This window comes from Oryx dammah, unplaced genomic scaffold, assembly GCF_014754425.2.
Source record: "Oryx dammah isolate SB20612 unplaced genomic scaffold, SCBI_Odam_1.1 HiC_scaffold_2, whole genome shotgun sequence".
Taxonomy (NCBI): domain Eukaryota; kingdom Metazoa; phylum Chordata; class Mammalia; order Artiodactyla; family Bovidae; genus Oryx; species Oryx dammah.
In genome coordinates, this window is record NW_024070186.1 from 12,576,797 (window position 1) to 12,597,453 (window position 20,657).

The 20,657-nt window shown below is 55.0% G+C and overlaps 1 protein-coding gene across 1 annotated transcript; it reads left to right on the top strand.

Annotated features, from left to right (window-relative positions):
- The first annotated feature begins 2,280 nt into the window (after positions 1–2,280).
- Positions 2,281–19,508, top strand: LOC120881350 (PTTG1 interacting protein). Its single transcript, XM_040265013.1, has 6 exons — positions 2,281–2,567; positions 10,093–10,145; positions 12,071–12,179; positions 15,306–15,477; positions 16,151–16,197; positions 17,788–19,508. Exons 1-6 carry the CDS (start codon positions 2,468–2,470, stop codon positions 17,832–17,834), a joined length of 528 nt encoding a protein of 175 aa, XP_040120947.1. The 5' UTR covers positions 2,281–2,467; the 3' UTR covers positions 17,835–19,508.
- The last annotated feature ends 1,149 nt before the right edge of the window (positions 19,509–20,657 follow it).

Genomic DNA, 20,657 nt, shown 5'->3' on the forward strand with positions numbered 1-20,657 from the left:
TGTCTAGTAGAAAACCTTTTGTAAAGTAGGCACTTGATTACATTGAACTCCTCCTTCACCAAAATCTTATGTACTGAACTTCCCCAACTACCTCTTTGGAGCAGTCTGAGGTGCTGTCTTCCAGGCTACAGTCCTCATTTTATCCCAAATAAAACTTAATTCATAACTCTCATGTTGTGCATCTTTTTGGTCAACAGTATATTGAAAGTAAGTTAGATAATTCTCTATTAAATATTTAATTTGTTTATTTGTGTATAACGAGTTTCTTTGGTTAACAAATCCTTTGAACCAAATGGAAGTTGAAGCTTTTGGCAAAACAGCAGGATGATGGAGGACAAGATAAATGATCACATATTTCTCATTCTCAAAGTTAAGAATTCTCCCACTAGACATGCACAGAAAGGCTCGTTGGAGGTCAAAAAGGGAGGGGGTGCCACCCCACAGCGTGTGATGTCAACTACCCACAGGCCTCTTTGCTGGAATCCATCTTGGTTAAGAGGTGTGCACACATGGGAGCACCCTGAGATATACCCAATATGGACTCAGCAGCAGGCAAAGCAAGATGATTGGCCAAAGGAAATTCAGGAAGTAACACTCATAAAAGTGATTCAAGCTACCTCGAGGCCACAAATCTCCTCTGAGCCTGCCTGTGTGTCCATCCACATATACTCTTTTTCCTTCTAATAAAGACTTGTTTCACTACTTTCTGTTTCTATGTGGAAATTCCTTTTACACAGCTGCTGGGCGAAAGCCTTGTCACTGGTTGCTGTCCCTGGTGGTCTAGTGGCTAGGACTCAGCGCTCCCTCCTTCCCTGGCTCCATTTCTGTCTTTGGCAGGGAACAGATATACCCTGCTTCAAATGGTAGCAGGCCATCTGTCTGCATCCCACCTATTTCCCCAGTGTCAGCTAGATTCCATGCTGGACTACAAAGCCCCTGCCCCAGATTTCACAGCAATAGTCAGGGTTGAGGTAGCTGTGGGACAGTGGTGGAACACGACCCAGTAAGCTATGCTTGGATCCTGAATTGGATCAAAGATCACAGAGACCCTGGGCTTCCCTGGTAGCTCAGCTGGTAAAGAATCTGCCTGCAATGCAGGAGACCTTTGGTTCAATCCCTGGGATGGGAAGAGTTGCTGGAGAAGGGATAGACTACCCACTCCAGTATTCTTGGGCTACCCTGGTGACTCAGCTGGTAAAGAATCTGCCTCCAGTGTGGGAGGCCTGGGCTCAATCCCTGGGTTGGGAAGATCCCCTGGAGAAGGGAACAGCTACCCACTCGAAGAATTGATGCTTTTGAACTGTGGTGTTGGAGAAGACTCTTGAGAGTCCCTTGGACTGCCAGGAGATCCAACCAGTCCATTCTAAAGGAGATCAGTCCTGGGTGTTCTTTGGAAGGACTGATGCTAAAGCTGAAACTCCAATACTTTGGCCACCTCATGCGAAGAGTTGACTCATTGGAAAAGACTCTGATGCTGGGAGGGATTGGGGGCAGGAGAAGGGGACGACAGAGGATGAGATGGCTGGATGGCATCACCAACTCGATGGACATGAGTTTGGGTGAACTCCGGGAGTTGGTGATGGACAGGGAGCCCTGGCGTGCTGCGATTCATGGGGTCGCAAAGAGACACGACTGAGCGACTGAACTGAACTGAACTGAACCCACTCCAGTATTCAGGCCTCTCGAGTCAAACAATCGGACACGACTGAGCGATTTTTCACTTTCTTTCTTTCACAGAGACCCCACCCCACCCCCCACCCCACCCCGTGACAGAAGCTCCACCCCTATCAGCACTGCTTCTACCAGGGGAGATGGACCCCGGAAGCTTAGGAGATGGGTCTCTGGCTTCCCTGTACCATCCCCGAAGCCACATTGTACTTTTTCAAACACAATCAAACACAAGAAAGCAACTGGACTCTTGCAATACATATTTTTTATCATTTCTTGAGGCCGTCGGGGCCGGAGCTGCAGCCTACAGACCTCCCAGGAGAGGGCCAGCCCAGCTGAGCCCCGGGGAGGTAAGCGGCGTGCGAGGATCTGGGTGTCGGGGCGGGAATGGGGGCCTAGCGCACTGGTTCTGCACCGTCTGCGAGACCAATCCAGGAAGCAGCGCCACTCCCTGACTCCTGGAGAGCTTTTGCACCCCTTGTGGGCCAAGGCTGCGGGGAAGCAGCAGCCGAACAAGCCCTCGTTATCGCGCAGGCGCACTGGGTCGCACGGATCCCGCGGCCTGCCGCCTTCCCGCCGCGCAGGCGCACTGAGCCGCGCACCGGGAGGCCGGATCGCGAACAGCTGGGAGCAGGCCGGAGGGCGATGGGCGGGGCCCCTGTTGCGCGGTGGCTTGGCCGTCGCCCCGCCCACTTCCGGCGTGCGGCTCTTCCGGGCGAAGGCGCCTGGCCTGGGTCCGAGGTGGGATTCGTCCAGACGACGGAGGAGACGGCGATCGACCGTTAAGGCTGCAGCGACCATGGCGTCCAGCGGAGTCCGCGGGCCGACGCCGCGCTGGGGACCGACACTCGGCGGCGCTGCGCTGTTCCTGCTGCTCTTCCCGGCGGCCGCCGCGCAGGGTGAGGGCGGTCGGGGGGCATAGGGTCAAGGGATCGAGGGGACCAGGCGAGGTGAGGACAAGGGGAGCAGGGTCGGGGTCAAGGAGGGCGGAGGGCCGGGGTCGCAGCCGCTCAGGGTCGCTGCTCCAGTCCCGCGCGGTTTGCGGGGACGGCCAGGGGCCACCCGAGTGTCCGTCGGTGGCCTGGGTCGGCCCTTTGTCCTGGCTCAGCATTCGAGGTGGTGCGGGACCGCGGGGGCGGCCTGGCCGAGCGCGGTGTCCCCTCTAATGGCTCCGCTACCCTGGGAAAGAGCTGTCGAGTGTGGACTCGGGGTCGGAAGCAGAGCTGGAGGGCTTGCCTGACCCACAGCAGGTCAGCGGCTGGAGTCCAGGGGCCTGGCCCTTGTGTGGGCACGGCTGGTGTGTTGGGGGGCTTTGCTCCCCTCCAGGAGAGCTGTGTGCAGCCCTTTCACCGATGCCCACTGTGCAGAGTAGACCCCTCTGAGGAGCTCCAGGGACAGCGGCCAGTGCTTGAACTTGGCCTGCCCTGCCAGGGCAGTTTCTAGGCTCTCCAGACCTTCCCTACTTGGGTAGGTGGGTGGCCCTCCTTGTTTATCCCACCACTTCTCAGTAACCACTTGTGCCAGGTGCTGAGCCCACATGGTGACTGGCTGATGGAGGCGCTGAGTTCCTGGGCTGCCTGACCTGGAAATAGCAGTTAGAGGGGTGAGGAGAGTGCATGACCTAAGAGCTCAGAAGCTCCAGAAAAGGGGCTGCTGGAGGGCAGCATCCTGTGGGTGGTCTGCAGGTGGGTGGGGATCTTGGACGGTGTGATGGAGCTGTGTGTGGCATGCGAGGGGTGGGGGGTAATCACCAGTGTGGAAAACAGAGCCTCTGGCTGGTGACCTCACCCACCTGGGCCAGCCTGAGGGGCCGGGGCGTTTCTCAGCTCTGGTCAGCTGTAGCTGCATCAACTCTGTTTAGCACTGCAAGGCACCTTTCCTCTGTGCGGCCTGAGCGGGTGTCTGCATGCAGCACTGCGTGAGTCTCTTCAGTCTCCTGAACATGCACGTGTGCACACTTGTGACATTATCTCTCAGTGCAGCAGTGCAGTTGCACAGAATAGGGAACTTTTGGTTGAAATTGACTTTTCAGCACAAATATGAATTTTCAGCACAACAGGATATATGTAGCTGTAGAGAAAGAGTTGTTTCGAAGACCTGGCTCCCATGACCGTGGGTCCAAGGAGCCTTGTGAGCTGGTCTGTTTGACCTGGGAGTGCTTTTAACTAAACAGGCTGGATGAGAGCCAAATCTGCTATCACCTGAGGGCCTCTCCTGGGTGGCTGAAGGGCCTGCGCTCTTGCATTGTTAGAGTAGGTGTGTCAGGAAACGCCCCCAGTGTGTTTGGCTGCTTGCTTTTCATGCTGGCTTGGCCCGGGATTTCTGAAGCCGCCAGACACCCCTGTGAGCTGAGTGGGCGGGTCCTGTGACAGTTTGGGAATGAAACCAGGCATAGTATTTCAGGAGAAAAGACGCCGTTTTTCTAGCCACACTGAGCACTGAGGTGCCCCTTTCCCACAGAGGCTGGGCTTGCTGTGTGATTTTACTGCTTGTCATGCCGTAGGAATGTGACTACACCATCTATGATACTTTTCATTCCTTGCAAGGATGCTGTGCATATTAGTCAGGAAAAATTACCCTAAAGAAACAGAACCAGCAGGATGTATGTAGAGTTATTTGGCTCAGACGGTAAAGCATCTGCCTGTAATTGCAGGAAACCCGGGTTCGATCCCTGGGGTGGGAAGATCCCCTGGAGAAGGAAATGGCAACCCACTCTAGTACTCTTGCCTAGATAATTCCATGGATGGAGGAGCCTGGTGGGCTCCTGGGGTCACAAAGAGTCGGACACGACTGAGGGACTTAACTTCACATGACGGACTGGCTCACGGGACCGTGAGGCTGAGGAGCCCCATGAGCCACTGTCTGCTCAACCAGGGAGAGCTGGTGTGTGGTCTAGTCCACACCTCAAGGCCAGGCAGCAGGGAGCCAGGGAGTCACGGCGCAGTCTAAGCCTCACTGGCAAGAGGAGGTGACATCTCAGATCACACGGCAGATTTGTGCTGCTTTGCCGTTTTGTTCTGTCAGGGCCTCGGTGGATTGGGAGATGCCCACCTCCCTGGAGAGGGCTAGTGCTTTCATCTGTCCACTGGTTCAGACGCTAATCTCTTCTGGAAACACTTTCACAGATACTACCGGAACTGTTTTGGGAATTCCCTGGCAGTCAAGTGGTTAGGACTCGGTGTTTCCACTGCCAGGGCCCCCGGTTCCATCCCTGCTCGGAAAACTTAAGATCCTGCAATCCATGAGGTATGGCCAAGAAGAAGAAAAAAGTCTTCTTAAAAAGGAAAAGAGAAATGGTGTTTTACCAGCTCTCTCGGCATCCCTTAGCCCAGACAATTGATAGATAATATTAACCACCACAGGTGTGTGAACTCAAAGACCATCACAACAGTCCAGAACCAGCCATGTCTTCTCTGCTGTGCGCTTGGGTGGAGGGGAGGCATTAGGAACCAACAAGGTGTTGAAGAGCTTCGGAGAGAAATTCATTGAACTGAATAAGTTTTGTGGGTTTTGGACCCCACTTTAATTGTGTATGGGGTCAGACTCCAGTTGAGTTTCATCTTTACATCCGGAGGGAAGGCGACCCCTGAAAGGACCTCGGTCTGTTGTCCTAAACAGGGGTCCAGAGGAGCTGTGGGGGTGGAGGTGGGGCTCCTTCAGCACTCTTTCAGTCCAGCAGCACTGCGGTCCTCCTGCTGAAAACTGCGGGGTAGGGGGCTCCCAAGCAGGCCACAGGGCAGTGGGCGCTTGCACGGGTCTGAGCCTTTGCCTTGTTCTGTACTCTCCTTCCCCCTTTTCTGCCGAGGTGGTGAGATAGCCAGGACTTTCTGTCTAAATGAACTTGCCACCACACTTCTGTGAAATTGGCAGCTGCAGCACACCCTGCCCCCCGTGTCCTTTCACCCTGCGCCATGGCCACAGTGCCTGATTCTGGGGACCTTCCACTGCCCCCGGCATGGCCAAATGCAGCCCTCTGGTCTGTTATGTTCCACAGGCAATATGCTTACTTGTTTCTTTGTTGTTAGAAAACATGCCTCTTCACACACGTAGTGTGTGTCCTTGCATGGTTAAGCAGGACTCCCCTGAAACTGTAGGAAAGAGCTCACATGTACCACAGCTGGTGTGTCCTGAGAACCCTTGTTCTTTAGCTTAGTTTTCCTGGGAGCACAAGACTTAAGGCTCTCTAGTCAGTGGCTCAGAGTCCAAGCTGGAGAGCCCAGCCTCAGTGACATCGCCCCTTCGAGCTCAGGATCTTGGGCAGGGTTTTTAGCTCCAGATTTCCTGTATCTATGATGAGATAAAATGCCCCGAATGACCAAGAGTGCCCGGGCTCTGAATCAGATGTAAATAGTTAACATGTTGCCGCTTCTTACTATGCCCTGGTGTTTTCAAGGGCTCTGCGCTGACTTTGTGAGGGCTGTGTAACATTGGCGTTTCTGCCCTGAGAACCTGCCCGGTGGTTCCAGGGCATGCCAGGAGCAGGAGGGCGAGGCAGTCCCCTTAGCCTGCCACTCCTGGCCTCTCTGTTGACTTGTGTTGGCCCGTGACCTAGAGACCCTGGGCTGGACGGGTTTGCTAGTTCCTGCAGGACCAGTTGTCACACAGGCTTCTGTGTTGGAAATTCTCCATGAAGAACTCCTGTGCTTCATTACTGTTGCTCTCTTGGCCTCTGTTAAGATTGACGACAAGGAAGTGCAGGCTTTCTTCAGTTTTTCAGAAGGAATCGAGAGTGAATGTGTTAGGCGTCATGCAGATAGATCCCCACCGTGCCTCCTTGCCCAGTGTTTTATTAGAAAAAGTTCAGAGCTGCAGAGAAAGTTGAAGGAAAGGTGATGCGGTGATCTCCAGCATCCCTGTCTGTTCTTGCAGCCTGGGCCACGTGTGCTCTGCCTTCCTGTCTGTGTCTGCCTGGGACGGCTTATTTGCTTATTTTGGCTGTGAAACGTGGCTTGTGGGACTATACTTCCCTACCCAGGGACTGAACCCAGGCCAGTGCAGTGAGAGTGCGAAGTCCCATCCGTTGGACTGCCAGGAAAGTTGGATTACCCATACCAATGAGAGCAAGTTGTGATGCGGCCATTTGCCCTAAGTTCGCCAGGGTGTATCTCCTAAGAAGGAAGATATCAGCAGAACGTGACAGTCAGGTCTGCATGGTGACCGTTAGAATGCTACTGAACGCTTGGTTTAACACACACCTCGTGTACACGGATCACCAGTTACCCAGTAGCATCCTCCGGCCGCTGACCCCGGGCACACATGTGTTGCTTTTTGGCTGTGATGTCTCTTAGTCTCTCTTCCACTGGGGCAGCCCCTCAGCATGTCTTGGGCTCAGAGGCCTCTTTGCCGTCCCGTCGGTTTCCTCTGATCTGATTCGAGTGCGTGTGGGGAGGGTTCAGCCACTGGGTGACTGTCCTTCCTGCACCATCGGAGGCACCTTCTGCCACTGGTCCTGTGGTCTTGTGGTCATAGGTTGTCGTGGCAGTACATTTATCACTCTTTGGGTGCCTTTTCTCTTCCTAAGTACAGTTAAACGGGGTGGGGGTGCCCTGAGACTGTATGTAATCTCTTGTCCCTCCACAAATGGCTCAGTGGTCTTGGCGTCCATTGTGATGGAGACTCTTGGCTGGTTGTCCTCTGTTTATTCCATGCTAGTGTGAAATCATGAACATTCAGGAGGTGAGAGTCCATCACTCTCATGTTAAAGTCATGCCAGTTTGGCAAGGAGGACCCCCCCCCCCCACACTGGCTTCTGGGCCTTTGTGCCACTCTCAGAGGCAGCAGGCTGTCCGAGGTGACAGTGTCATCTCTGCCCCAGTTGTGGGGTCAGCTGTTGTTCTGCACGGAGCCTGGTGCCTTGTAGTGGGGACAGTATCATCTACCCTTGGCTCCTTGGTGGACAGAACTCAGAATTCAGCTTTCAGGTAAAGCCATCCTCACAGAAGCCCCATGGGGTTCTGCCTCCTGCCATCCAAGGCTGAGGGGTAGGGGGGCTCCAAACACCTGTGGCAACCCTGCCCTCTCGGCCCTGCTGTGAGAGGCATTTGGGGGCTGTTAGCTTTCTCTGCCCTCCTGGGCTGAATGTGTCAAAGTAGTCTAAAATCAGCTTCAGCACAAACCTAACAGCACGCCACTGGGGCCTCTTGAGAAGGGTGCTGTTTAATAGTGATTGGCTTAGAATGGTATGTCATGACAAAAACGGGCTTTTATTTTTGAAAGTGGGATGTACAAGAGCTACACTGTTGAAGAGAAGTGCTCCCCAGCCCTATCAGGTAGCAGTTTAGTACAGGTCCTGGTCAGCAAACGTTATGAATGAGATTGTGACTTAGCCCTAAAGCTCCCTTTCCTTGCATTTTATCATGAGAATCTCAGAAAGTCCAGGGAGTTGTGGGACCCAGGTGGTGAGCACTCCTCTGCCTACTGCTAGGTTTGTCACATTCTGAAATTACAGACACCCGCACTCCCCCCACCCCTGCGCCTCCCTGCACATGTCATTACCAAGAGCTCAGTGTTGCTCTTTTCTTAGATCCATTCATTCTTTGTGCGGTGAGATGCAGGGACCTACGTGTGCTGTTGAGTGCATTCCACCTGTGCGACCCTGACCTCTTTCTAGCCTCAGAACAGGCATCTCCAGCGGTTGGGACCCCACCCAGTCGGACCTGCCCCCTGCAGTGGAGTCTCACCTGTCCTGAACCCTGTGCTGTGAGCCTTTGTGGGGGCCTCTCCCGGCCCTCGTGGTCTGTAGAGTCATCTGTGTGCAGGCGTGCTTCTTTTGGGGGCTGAAGAGTGTCCCACTGCAGGACTCGCCAGGCACCTCTGTCCCCTGCCCCCCAGGCATTGCGTGTGAAGAGAAGGTGGTGCCTGGAGGGGAGCATGCTCCCATTAGGCAGGAGGAGCCACCTGGTAGCTCTCTGGACCTGCAGGGAGGCCGAGGGGCATGCATGGTGCCTGGACCCCTGGCCGTGTTCAGCTCTCGGCTGTTACCATATGTAAAGTTTGCTGTCAGCCCTTCTGTGCATAGGGGTCCTGGTGTGGCTGGGACACATAAGACTGAGAGTGGAATTGCTGAGTCTCGGGGAGCATCTTGTTGGGGTCCTTTAATGGACTGGAACCTGGTGGTCCGGAGTCGGCGATAAGAAAGTGAAAGAAAGAGGCTGATTGATGTTCCCTGGTTTACGCAGATAACCAGTAAAGCTCTTGATACCGAGCTTGCATCGCTCACGAAGGCACTAGGCGGCCTCTCGAGGGAGTCTGAGAAGCCCGGGCAGGAGAGTGAGCTCGACGGGTGTCTATGCTCCAGAGAATTAGCTGGAGTGGGGCGGGGGCAGGGAGAGAAACAAAAACAACATGGGGACCTAAGCTCTGATGGAGCAAAGGTGCTTTAATGATCTTTCTGTGAGTATATGGGCTGTTGTACAAGAAATTTCTTTCGACAATGATGAAGATTAGGAAACCAAATGTACAGCAACCGTTACCAAGGGAACAAGGGGTTAATAATGGTCACAAGGTCAGGAGACCATCCATATCTCAAGAAAGGGGATCGAGACTAAGCAGTTTTGTTGTAAAGAGAATGTTTACTGAAGGAGATTGAAGCCTGTGTCACACGATGACCTCAGTTCCTGGGAGCAGCGTGCTGCCCTGCGTGAAGAGAAACAAAGGACTTGTGAGAAGCAGCACGTAGGAACCCTCCTGTTAAATGCTCCCCGACAGCATCTGTTTATTTTCAAGTGGCTGAGCCGTTGTGCCTACCTACTGACATGTTGAGAGCCCCTGATCCTTGCCGCGGTTTTGCATCCTCAGTTCTGGTGGGTGGGAAGTGGGACCTGACGGTGACTCCTGTGCCTTTCCTGGTAGCCGAGGGTTGTGCTCAGGGCCTCTTCTGAGTGTGCGGACATGTCGAGGCAGCCTGGGGTGAAGAGCAGCTGCTTGGTGGTGAGTTGGAGAGTCTTTGTTCATACACCAGCTCTCCCCTGACTGACTTGAGTTCCAGAGCTGTTAGCTGCTCAGCTTTGAGTCCTTCCTGTAGTGGTTGTCCCGTGAAGATGCCCGAGAGGCAGGGGTGTGCGGGGTGCTCCACGGGGTTGGACAGCTTCTCCCTCCTGCCTGGGGAACTGGCTAGGGGGTGAGGCTTGGCTCAAGCCCAGCCTGGAGCTGCTGTGGCCTTCGGCTCCAGAGCGTCTGCTGAGGAGCTGGTCATTGGTGCCCCGTCATTGGTGCCTAGGCAAGAAGCAGGCGACCCTCTCCCGGGAGACCCCCGGGGTCAGGACCACACATGCTGCTGGTGTGTCCCCACAGGATTCCACTTATAGAGGTCAGCCATGCACCTTGAAGGCTGGGTGTCCCTCTCGAGGTTCTGAGCATGATTTGCTGTGCCCTCCTGGTGCTGACACTGCAGGATTCTCAGTGATGTTCATTCTTTCCCTGCAGGTTGTTCTCAGAACACAAGCAGAACCTGTGAAGAGTGCCTGAAAAACGTCTCGGTAAGTGGTACGTGGTCAGCACATGATCCAGAAGCACACTGGCCAGCTCTCACTCCAGGCGCCGTGTGCATGGTATGGGGTGCAGGGCGGTCAGTAACAGATTTTCTTGGGGATTTAGACTGTCAGGAGAGCTGCACACACCACCGAGTGTTATTAACGTGCTGCTTCAGCCCCTGAGAGCAAACGTGTAACTGGCTCACGGCCAGGAATGCATATGAGCCCCAAGGCCTGCAGGTGTGGTGTTGGGTGAGCGCAGGTGCTTGAAAGTGGGGGGCATGTTTAGCCCCTAGTCTGTGACTGTTGACCTGTGTCCAGGGCTTCCTGGGTGTCATTCCACCTTGCAGGCCTGTTGGGACAGGGGCTGGACTGGTCTACCCATGGGCCCTGAGACATGGCCGGTGTGCCTGGGGTCCTCCCAGCCCCCCATTCTCACCCAGTGCTGAGCGTCAGCTCTCCTGCTGAGGGGTCCTTGAGACAGAGCGCCCCATGTTCTTTCTCATCTCTGTGGTTGGGTTTGCCCAGATGACAGTGGGTGCACACGTCCTCTGAAGGCTTGACTCCCACTCTGAACCCAGGCAGGGGAGGGCTTCCCTGGTGGCTCAGTGGTGAAGAATCCACCTGCTCAGTGCAGGAGACATGGGTTTGATCCCTGATCCGGGAAGATCCCACGTGCCTCGGAGCAACTCAGTCCCTTGGCTGTAAGTACTGAGCCTGCGCTCTGGAGCCCGTGCTCTGCGACAAGAGAAGACACCACAATGGGAAGCCCACGTGCTGCAACTAGAGAAAACGCCTGAGCAGCAGTGAAGACCAAGAGTAAAGAGTGCAGAGGAAAGTGCAGCCAAGAGTAAAGGGTGCAGAGGAGAGCCAGGCCCTCAGTGTGTGACTCCTCGAAACTCAAGAGCTGCTGGAAGGCTCCATAGGCCCCTGCAGCCTGCCAGCGCCCCTTGTGGTTCACCACGTGCTTGTTCCTCGTTATCTAAAAACGGGAGAGATGGTGGCGGAACCTCCACGGAGGAGGACTTGGCGCAGTGCACTCCAGGGGCTCTCGGTAAAACTGCAAGGGAAGAACAGAAGATGAGATGTTTAAAACTTGACGGTTTTAAAATGGAGGATTTCCCCCCAATTTTTAACTCAGGAAAGAATCACTGAAATGGAAGGGATCCTCAAATGGCCAAAATGAAGAGGGCCTTGCTGCTGTTTGTCATTTGAACACGAGGTGCCAGAATGTACACTGCCTCGGTGGTCCTGGGACCCCAGGTTTCACTGTGACATTTTTTTGGTAACAGACTCTCACCCTAACCTGGGATGGAAAAATAACATTGTTTTCCATCCTGTTAAAACCTGTAAGAAAAACAACTTAGTGAAATCATTACTTTCGAGCATAAAAATACCCAGACTGTTCTAACCTGAGTGGGCTTGTTAGGTGGCTCAAACCTCCCATCTGAGCCGGCACGTGCCCGGCTCTGGGCCCCTGCCTGCTGTGCCAGCCAGGTCCCCACCATGTGTTTCAGGGACACGGGCAACACGCCTTCAGGTTCACTAGCTCCACTTTCTCTTCAGTTGCGTCGTCTTTAAAATGGACCGCTCGGTGGAGCTATAGCAGTCAAGTGGGGTCTTTGTGGGGTAATAACCTTAGGTGGACACCACTCAACTGCCTGGCTTGGTCCCTCCTGCAAGGGATGCAGACCCTCCAATGATGGACGTGGGGAAGCACACGGTGCCTGCCTTCCTGCCAGTGCTGCAGGAAGCCACGAGGCTTGGGGGTGCCTGGTGGAGGAGGTTTGAGTGAGGAGGGCCTTGGTGGGTGGGTGGAGTTGAGCTGCTGTGTTGGGGAGGGGGCTGAGGAGGGAACAACAGTGGCGGGGGCGGCACAGGGCAGACCCTGGCCCGTCTGACGTCTGAGATCCTGTCATCATCTGTTCCAGTGCCTTTGGTGCAATGCGAACAAGATGTGCTTGGACTACCCAGTGACCAAAGTCCTGCCACCCAGCTCCCTCTGCCAGCTAAGCTCCGCACGCTGGGGCGTGTGCTGGGGTAAGTCGCCACTTTCTTTGGTTTCTTGCAAAACCAGTGTCGTTTTGAACATACTGGTTGTGCTCAATGAAGGGAAGACACCGAAGTGGGGATGGCCAGGGAGAGTGCTGGTGTCTGAGAGAGGGGTGGCCCAGGTTTGACGGCCATGGCCTTGGTTCTGCAGGCGCCTCCCCATGTCCCAGGGCCGTGCAGGTGGTGTCAGCCCCTGTCCCGGTGGCGGTGCTTCTCCTGGGGAGACGCGCACTCGGTGAGACCCAGGCTAGTTTCTAGTGGCCATATGAGTTAGTGGGTGGTACGCGCTGCCACCTGGAACTCATTTTTATGAGCTGGGCCTATTAATCCTTTCCTTAGTGGCTCAGGTTTGGGGCCTTCCAGAGGCCCGCCGGGCTGCAGGTTGAGGGAGCTGGTGCTCTCTCAGGGAGTTGTGATGGCCCGTTTGTGTGTTTGCGTCTTGGGTTCATCTGCAATTTATTCTGTTACCTTTTTCTAAACGATTTCTGTCCCAGAATTTGTCAGCTTTCAACTGAACAACTCACTTCTGATTTCACCTGCTGAAACCTCGGGGACCCAGAAGTTTGTGTCTATGTGAGTGTGTGTGTGTGTGCATGTACACGTAGAGACGTGCCTATTGATGTCCACACAGCTGGCTGCCCTCCTGGCCACCCTCGCTCCGGAACGGCTCCCTGGGCCTCGCCAGCGTCTGTGTCATCCTGGTGTCTGTCTCCCTGGGACCTTCCCTCCCACCTGTTCTGCAGGGGTGGCTCTGGCTCCAGGGAAGTGTGGGCATCTCGGGCTCGAACTATTAAAGTGCTGTCAACAGTTGGAAGCGTGACGCCTAACACAGTGCACACTTGAGCCCTCACCCCTCCAGGCCTGAGCTCTAGAGTACACGCATGCGTGTGCACATACATGTGTGTGTACAGACACTCGTATTCTAGTGGACACACACACATGCACCTACGCGTGTGCAAACACACTCGTACTCTAGAGGACAAACACACATGCACGCACATGTGTGTGGACAGACACACACGTGTGTACTCAGTGGGTTGTCACAGGAGCCTGCAGGTAATGCCACTCAGCAAGACACACAGACCACATCCAGTACTTGCCTGTCCCCTGGGACCCCACGGGCGGCTGCTGTGGCGCGCTGTCCCCTGGGACCCCACGGGTGACTGCTGTGGTGTGCTGGTGGACATCGGGCTGTATGTGGGCTGCCATGTGCTCCTGTGTGGGCTGAACGCAGCCGCCTACCGCTCTGGGCATGCCCTTAGGGGACTGCTGGCTCACACCAGCAGTTTAGCCTGTCGGCCACACGTTTCTCAGGAGTGGCCGCCCCAGTGGACGCTGCTTCAGGCTGGGTGGGGCCTTGGTCAGTCCTTTTCTGTGACGTGAGGTTCCCGCCCTGGGGCTGTGAGTGCGGCTGGACACAGGACGCCCTGGGCAGTTTGGGGAGGGGGCTCTGTGCTCCACGCAGGCTTGCACTGGGTGAGGGGGTGCTGGGGACAGTCTTTGTGATAACAGGAGGGTGGAGTGCCCGCAGTTTGGACTTGGGCTCATCCTCGGGCAGGCAGGGAACTGGGATCTTGTCCAGGGGAGCCTTGCAGTCGGGCCACTGGAGACAGTGCCGGTTCACCTGGTCGCAGCACACCTCGCTCTCATGCAGGCCTGCACCCCAGGTGCCTCCTATTCTTAGAGGTGTCCATGGGGGCATCTTATCCAGTTCTAGGCATAATCGTGTGGGCTTGTGACTATGATAACCTTAAATGTATACATTCAGTTGGAGAACAGCGAAGTCTCTATCATTTGGCCCCTTGCCCAGGACCGGGTCTCTTTGCTCAGGTCTGATACGTCCTGTTCCCCATCATGGTGAGGTTTCTGTTTCTGCTTTATAACTCGGTCTAGCTGCTGACGAGAAAGGCTCCAGTGGGGGCAGGTGTGTCTTAGAGCCACGGTCTTCTCAGTCTGACTGGTTTTTAAAGTTGATTGTTTGGGAGTTCTCTAGTGCAAAAGTTACATCCTCTGCCTGCGAGGGTCTTGTGTTACTTCTGTTTCTTGTGTTTCTGGCATTTCCAGGATAGGTCAGGGGAGGAAAAAACCACAAGATTCACGGCCAGTGCTGTCAGGCTGGCAGCCTGAGGGGGCTCTGGGGTGGGGGCGCCGGGGTGGTGGCCATCTGCCTCCCCCACCCCTAGCCAAGAACCCGGCAGGGTCGAAGGTTATCAGCTCCGTGGGGCAAGTCCAGGACTGCGGGCTATCATGGGAGGGTCCCACCACAGTCCAGGAGTACAGGGCGGGGCCGGGCTGACTGAACGGTGCCAGGCTGTCCTGTGAGAGGCTCTGGTTGAATGGAGTGGAAAAGTACTGACCGGCTGGTTTTAATTTGTAAACCCTCAAGAGAAGCTGGAAAGAATTGGAACTTGTCCTGAGTGTGTTTGGTCTGGACAGGAAACCATGGTCAGCTGATGGCGGCAGTGCCGTTTTCCAGCCCCTGGGTGTCCCTTGGCCTGGGCTGTGGCTCTGGCAGGCCCTTGGCCTGCACAGGCGGACATGCCCCCTGCTGGCCTTTGACTCAGGCCGTCAGAGCAGGGCTGGTCTCCCTGGTTTTGTCAGCTTTTCTCAGGCTGGAAACATCTCTCCAGCATCAGGTGGTGAGGAAAGTTACCTGTTGCTTGAAGTTGATGGAAACAGGTGACTCAGTCACAGAAACAGGCTGGAGAAAGGTGGGGCATTGCCTCCACACTCCTGGTTCTGGAGACGCCACGGGGGAGGGGCGCCCCTAGTTCTGAAGACCTCATGGAAGAGGGGCGTCCCTAGTTCTGGAGACCCCATGGGGGAGGGGTGCCTCTAGTTCTGGAGACCTCATGGGGGAGGGGCACTCCTAGTTCTGGAGACCCCATGGGGGAGGGGCCTCCCTAGTTCTGAAGACCTCATGGGGGAGGGGCGTCCCTAGTTCTGGAGACCCCATGGGGGAGGGGCGTCCCCAGTTCTGGAGACCTCCTGGGGGAGGGATGTCCCTTGTTCTGGAGACCCCACGAGGAGGGCCGTCCCCGGTTCTGGAGACCCCGCAGGGAGGGGTGCTGCCGGGAGCACTCGGGCCCTAACTCTGTGCCTTTGAACTTGCAGTGAACTTTGAGGCCTTGATCATCGCCATGTCGGTGATCGGGGGCTCCCTTCTCCTGGGGGTTGCCATCTGTTGCTGCTGCTGCTGCAGGAGGAGCCGGAGCCGACGACCGGACAAGAGCGAGGAGAAGGCCATCCGGGAGCGTGAGGAGCGCCGGGTCCGGCAGGAGGAGCGGTAAGGCCCAGCCTGATCTGGGGGCAGCAGGGTGGGGCGCTCCTGCTGCCCGAGCTTCCTCCACGTCTGAAGAGCAGGACCACGTGGAGTGTCCGCAGGGTTTTCTCACGGTGGTATGGAGAGTGGGAAGCTGAGTGTGGGGGCCGGGCCAGCATGGCCTCTAGGGAGTCGTCCAGTCCTGAGCCAGCAGAGGCTCAGCGGAAGGAAGGCATTTAACTAGGTCTCCTGTCCGTCTGAGCCTAACTGGGCCTCTTGTGTGGCCAGTGCTCTGGTGACCATGTGTCCCTGGTCCTGGAGCCCTTTGGCGAGTATGTGCAGTACGGCCAGGGTTGGGGGTGCTGACCTGCCAGCCTGCGGCTACTGGGGGCCAGAACCCATGTACTCCTCACTGTCTTCAGAACCAAGGAGAAGATCTTTGCTGATTTGTTTTTATGTGAAAAGAACGTTTTCTAAAATTACAGTAAGGGGCGCTGGAATTGGTTTTATCGAAAGGAAGAGTTGAATGATGTGCCATCAGAGCAGCCTCGAGTGCGTGCTTAACACGTGCCTGTCCTGGTTGGGGTGGCCACAGCCAAGCTGTCCTGCCCGGTCTGCTCCAGGCCAGAGGATGTGAGAGGCACAGCTGTTAGAATTACGCTGTAGTTTGGTGCTAAACCAGATTTCTCTGTTTTAGGAGAGTGGAGATGAAGTTGAGACATGATGAAATCAGAAAAAAATATGGTAAGAACAATGGGCTCCCCATTTCTGTTGGCAGGGGCTGGCCCGGCCTTCCCGGTCACGTTCAGTGCCGGGCAGTCTCTGCTGTGTGGGGGGTGGCTCTCCAGGAGCATGCGGTTGACCACTGGTCCTCCCGCGTGTTTGTGCCTCTGTCGGCCTTCCCGGCACCTGTGTGCCTGTGAAGTGCTGCCTCCCTTCCCTTCTGCTCTGATCCCCCTTCCAGTGGGGGAGCTTCTGAGCTGTGGGGCCCTGCGTCCCCCGCCCTCATGCCGGAGTTGCTTCTGGCCTGACTTCTGCCCTCTCGGCAGTGGCCACACTCAGGCCTTGTCCTGGGAGCTGTGTCCTGTGCCGTTCCAGTGTTTGCTTGGTGAGGTTTTCCTGGGGGGACTGTGTTCTTTGGTGTTAGGAGCATTGAACCTGCTCCTGTGTTTAGTTGGTTCTGTGCTGATTCTCAAACCACCAGGATCATTGGTGTTTTCTGCATTTGGTTTCCTACAAAATTGGAAATTGTAGAAAGGAGCTTTTTGACATCTGATTAAAATTAATGTAAATAAAGAGACAGGTGGGTATGTGCTCGCATGCATGTGTACACACACACACACGCGCACCTGGACCTGTGCCCAGCCTGCTCAAGGCCTTTTCTGGAGGAGTCCGAGATTCCCTGTATTCCTTGCAAGGAGCTGATCAGTTGCTCTGTAATTGCACTGATGGACTTAACTTGTGTGCTTTTGTGTGAAGCCCCCTGAATGGCCTGGACCGTGGAAAGAAAGCCTCTCAACCATGGGAAGAATTTGGGGCGGGGTCAGGGCTGAGCCTGATTGACACAGGAGACACAGTGCGGACGAAACCCCCTCTCCTTTGGCTTCCTTCTCACCAGGCAGCTTCCGTCTGTTTTTCCCTCTAAACTAGAAGTAGCGCCAGGAGCTGGTTTGGGTATTTTTTTTCCAGCAGGACCTTAACAGTACTACTTGTCCTTGGCACATAATAGTCTCCTACCCCAAACCAGCCGTGCGTTTCTCCCCAGCTGAGCTCACCGTCTTCCCTTGACAGACAGCACCCTCCGTCTGCCCCCACCTGGCCCAATCATCCCCCACGCCCCAAGCCCTGCGGGGCGGAGGGTTTTTCAGTGGCTCCAGCTGTTTAAAGAGAGGGAGAGTACGCTTCTCACACACGCAGCTCCTGGTCTTCTGGTGTTTAGCTCCTTCACTGTCGAACTGATAAGTCACCTTCTGCCTGTGATCTTAATTCTGAAAATTAATCAGGATTTATATAGAGCATGTCAAGTATGGTGCTTTTGTTTTCTTCTATATAATTTAGCCAGCCACGGAGGGATGACACAGTGGCTTTCTTATTTCTTTCTGGATCAGCAAACAAGTCTTTTTTGCTTAGGACCTATTTTTCTTAAAAGTATTGTTTCCAGTAAATTTCACTTTGGTTTTAAAGTCGCCAGTGGTGTGACTTTCTCAGAAGGGGCTTCAGGAAACCTTCATATGGGCTTCTGTGGAAACCTTCTTACACAGCCTCACGTGCCATTTTCTGGCTCTCGTTGCCTGTGGCTGAGTGTATTTCTAATCAGGCTTGTTTTGTTTTCAGGTTTGTTTAAAGAAGAAAACCCATATGCCAGATTCGAAAACAACTAAGACTCACTCGGTGGCGCGGCGAGCAGTCTCCAGGCCTCTAGTCAGCAGGGACCCCCGCCGCCCATGCGCCTCCCACCCTGGGGAAGGAAGCTGCCTGGGGCGGAGGCCTGGGAGCTTCTGTTTCCTCTTCTTTCATTTCTGTATTTAATCACTTGAGACACGAAGGCTGTCAGGGCTTCTCTGTTCTGTTGTCCACTTGGGGAGGAAGCGGCACACCTCAGGCCTTTGCTCGTCTGTGAGCCAGTGCAGATGGCCCTGCATCCAGGCCCGCGAAGTCCACGTGCAGGAAGCAGAGTGCTGCAGTCTGTCCTGGGACCTCCGCACCCCCTGCCATTTCCCTGCATCTTAGGGCCCAGGATGCAGTCTGACCCCACCCACACCGAGTAGCATTGAGCCATAAACCTTTTTTTTTAAATTATTGGATTTTATTCTCCCACCCAAAAGATTCTCCCAAAAAGCTTTGTTGTCAGAGTTCAGACCACTTATGGGGTGGTTTTCCAAGTTTGTGTCTTTACTGGTACATCAGGATATTTTTCTAGGGTTCATCTGAATTATAAAACCTCTGACGGGCAGTCGTCGGTCAGGTGCTATTGTGTCCTGGGGGTGGGAGGGCCTCCTGAGGCTCTGCCTGCCTTCTCTTCAGCCCCACTGGGGGTCAGCCTCGGGGTCTCCTGAGTCAGACCCTCCCTGCTGTGTCTGGTGGTCACTCAGGGCTTGCAGATGACCACAGGCTCTCCCTCAAGAGGAGGTGGCCGCCGATGGGATCTGTGCACGTTGGCACTGGCGGCTGTCCCACTTGTCCACTGACCCTAGCTCCCTACCCGTCATCTGTCTCAGCCTGTCCTGGGAATCTCCCGCAGAGGCGGCTTCTCAGAGGGGCACTGGGTGCGCGTGGTGCCGCCTTTGGGGTTCCTTTCTTCCAGGTCAAGATGCGTGCCTGCAGTCAGTAGCCCTTGCACTTCCTGGCAGGGACAGCAGATGGTGAAGTCATTGTGAACAGCCTTTCTTTAAAAACTGAAAATAGTCCTAGTTTCCAGATTGTTTTAAATGAGAAAAACATTGAGCTTTGGGAAGGAAGGTGAACCTGCACAATAGGTAGGGGCGTTCATGTGGATCCAGGGGTCGCAGGACATATTGTCACACGGTCACATGTGCCTGGTTAGCCACATGGATCTGTGTTTGACCTCACAGTTCCACCCTCACGTTTCACAGACCAGAAACAACCTTTAACAGAGTCTTTTGTCTTATTTCTCTGATTTCTTGGGCATTTGATAGCAATGAAAGTATTATGAAACATTCCTAAATGTAACAGTCTGCAGATTTTCTTTATGCTGTTTGTTCATAAACTTTGTAGTAGATTTTAATGAACTTTGTATTAACATGGTAGTTAGTATGGATGTAGAATCACTTTCTTGACTTGAGGCTGCTGAGCTGAAAGCAGAGCCGGGTTGTAGATAAAATGGGTTGTTAGAGCGGGGTTGCTTGTACACCGTGCCACCTCCCACACAGCACAGAGCCTTCCTGGGAGCGGCTCCGCAGTCTCACGTTCTTCTGAAGCAGCACCAAGAGCAGCCAGAGATTGTAACCTCAAGGAAACCACGAGTCTGAGTGCCTTAATCTTTAACCAGTTACCAGTCAGTTGATTAATACATGCTTTTGTTGACTATGCCTTGCGTTCCTTGTGTTTCATTTCTGGGGGCTGTGGACATGAGTGCTTGAGGAGCAAGGGCAGCAGGGCTGCTGGAGTGTAAGACGGGCTTCAGGACCCATTGGCACGAGTGTGCAGCCTGCTCCTAATGCCAGGCCGGTAGGGAGCCTCCACACCACAAGGTGAGTGGTCCCCGGGCCCTGCCTCGCCGGGCATTCATTGCTCCCGCAGCTCCCCTGCTTCAGACCTGTGGCCAGCGTAGACTCCTCTTGCCTCGTCCCCCCCCGCCCCGGGGCCTCATTGCCTGCTCTGAGGCCGGCCCCTCCATCTTCTGAGTTGCTGCTTAGTTGGGGTTTTTTGAGCACAAGCCACGTGTCTCTTTGCTCAGCCCTGCGGTAAACGTTTGTTGCTCCAAACTCTGAGGTTAGTCTCAATTACAGGGTTGCTGAGGGCAACTGGAAGGGATGGAAAGGCAAGGCACTGCAAGAGGAGGTTGGACCTATTCACACCTGGAACTGGGCTCTGCTGCCTCCCTCGGGACGCAACTCAGGAAGGGAAACCACAGTGGGGGCCAGGCTAGATGGCTGCTTGGGGAAACTGGCCCACCTCCCAGGAAGGCTCCAGGCAGTCACTGCCCACCAGTGCTGGCTGAGGGACAGTGAGGTTGTGCCAGCCCACAGGGAGCCTGCCTGCTCAGTGACTGAATCCCAGGGATCCAGACACCAGAATGAGCAGGAGCCTCTTCACATGCCTCTGACTGCAGCCTTGTGGGCTCCATGATCTGTTACTGCACTGTCCAAGTGTGCCACCCACCGTCGTCATCAGCAAGTCAGCAACTGGCCTCCAGGGGACATTGTAGCGTGTTTCCAACACACAGATCGCAGGCGGGCCACCTGCCCTGATCAGGCCGCTTCCCCCCACTGTCTGGGGGTGCACAGGATCTGGCTGAGCATCTGGGCTCCCTGCCGCCTGCTCATGGGGCCCTGGCAGCTGTGACCTTTGGGGCTTGGCCTGTGGCCCCAGCCGGTCCTCGGGGCTCACCTGCCCTGGAACAGCCAGAGGGAGGCTCAGAGGATCTTGGAGTGTCTCTGCTCCAGCCACTGTGATGAGACCAATGGCTCGAGGCAGGCATAACAGACATTTCCTGTCTCAAAGTCTGGGCCCGGGCATCTCAG

Bases quoted from the DNA above. Each gene is read 5' to 3' on its own strand.
- LOC120881350 (XM_040265013.1), top strand. From the start codon at position 2,468: ATGGCGTCCAGCGGAGTCCGCGGGCCGACGCCGCGCTGGGGACCGACA. The intron at 10,146-12,070 runs GTAAGTGGTACG...CATCTGTTCCAG, and splicing joins AGTGCCTGAAAAACGTCTCG to TGCCTTTGGTGCAATGCGAA. The intron at 15,478-16,150 runs GTAAGGCCCAGC...TCTCTGTTTTAG, and splicing joins CGGGTCCGGCAGGAGGAGCG to GAGAGTGGAGATGAAGTTGA.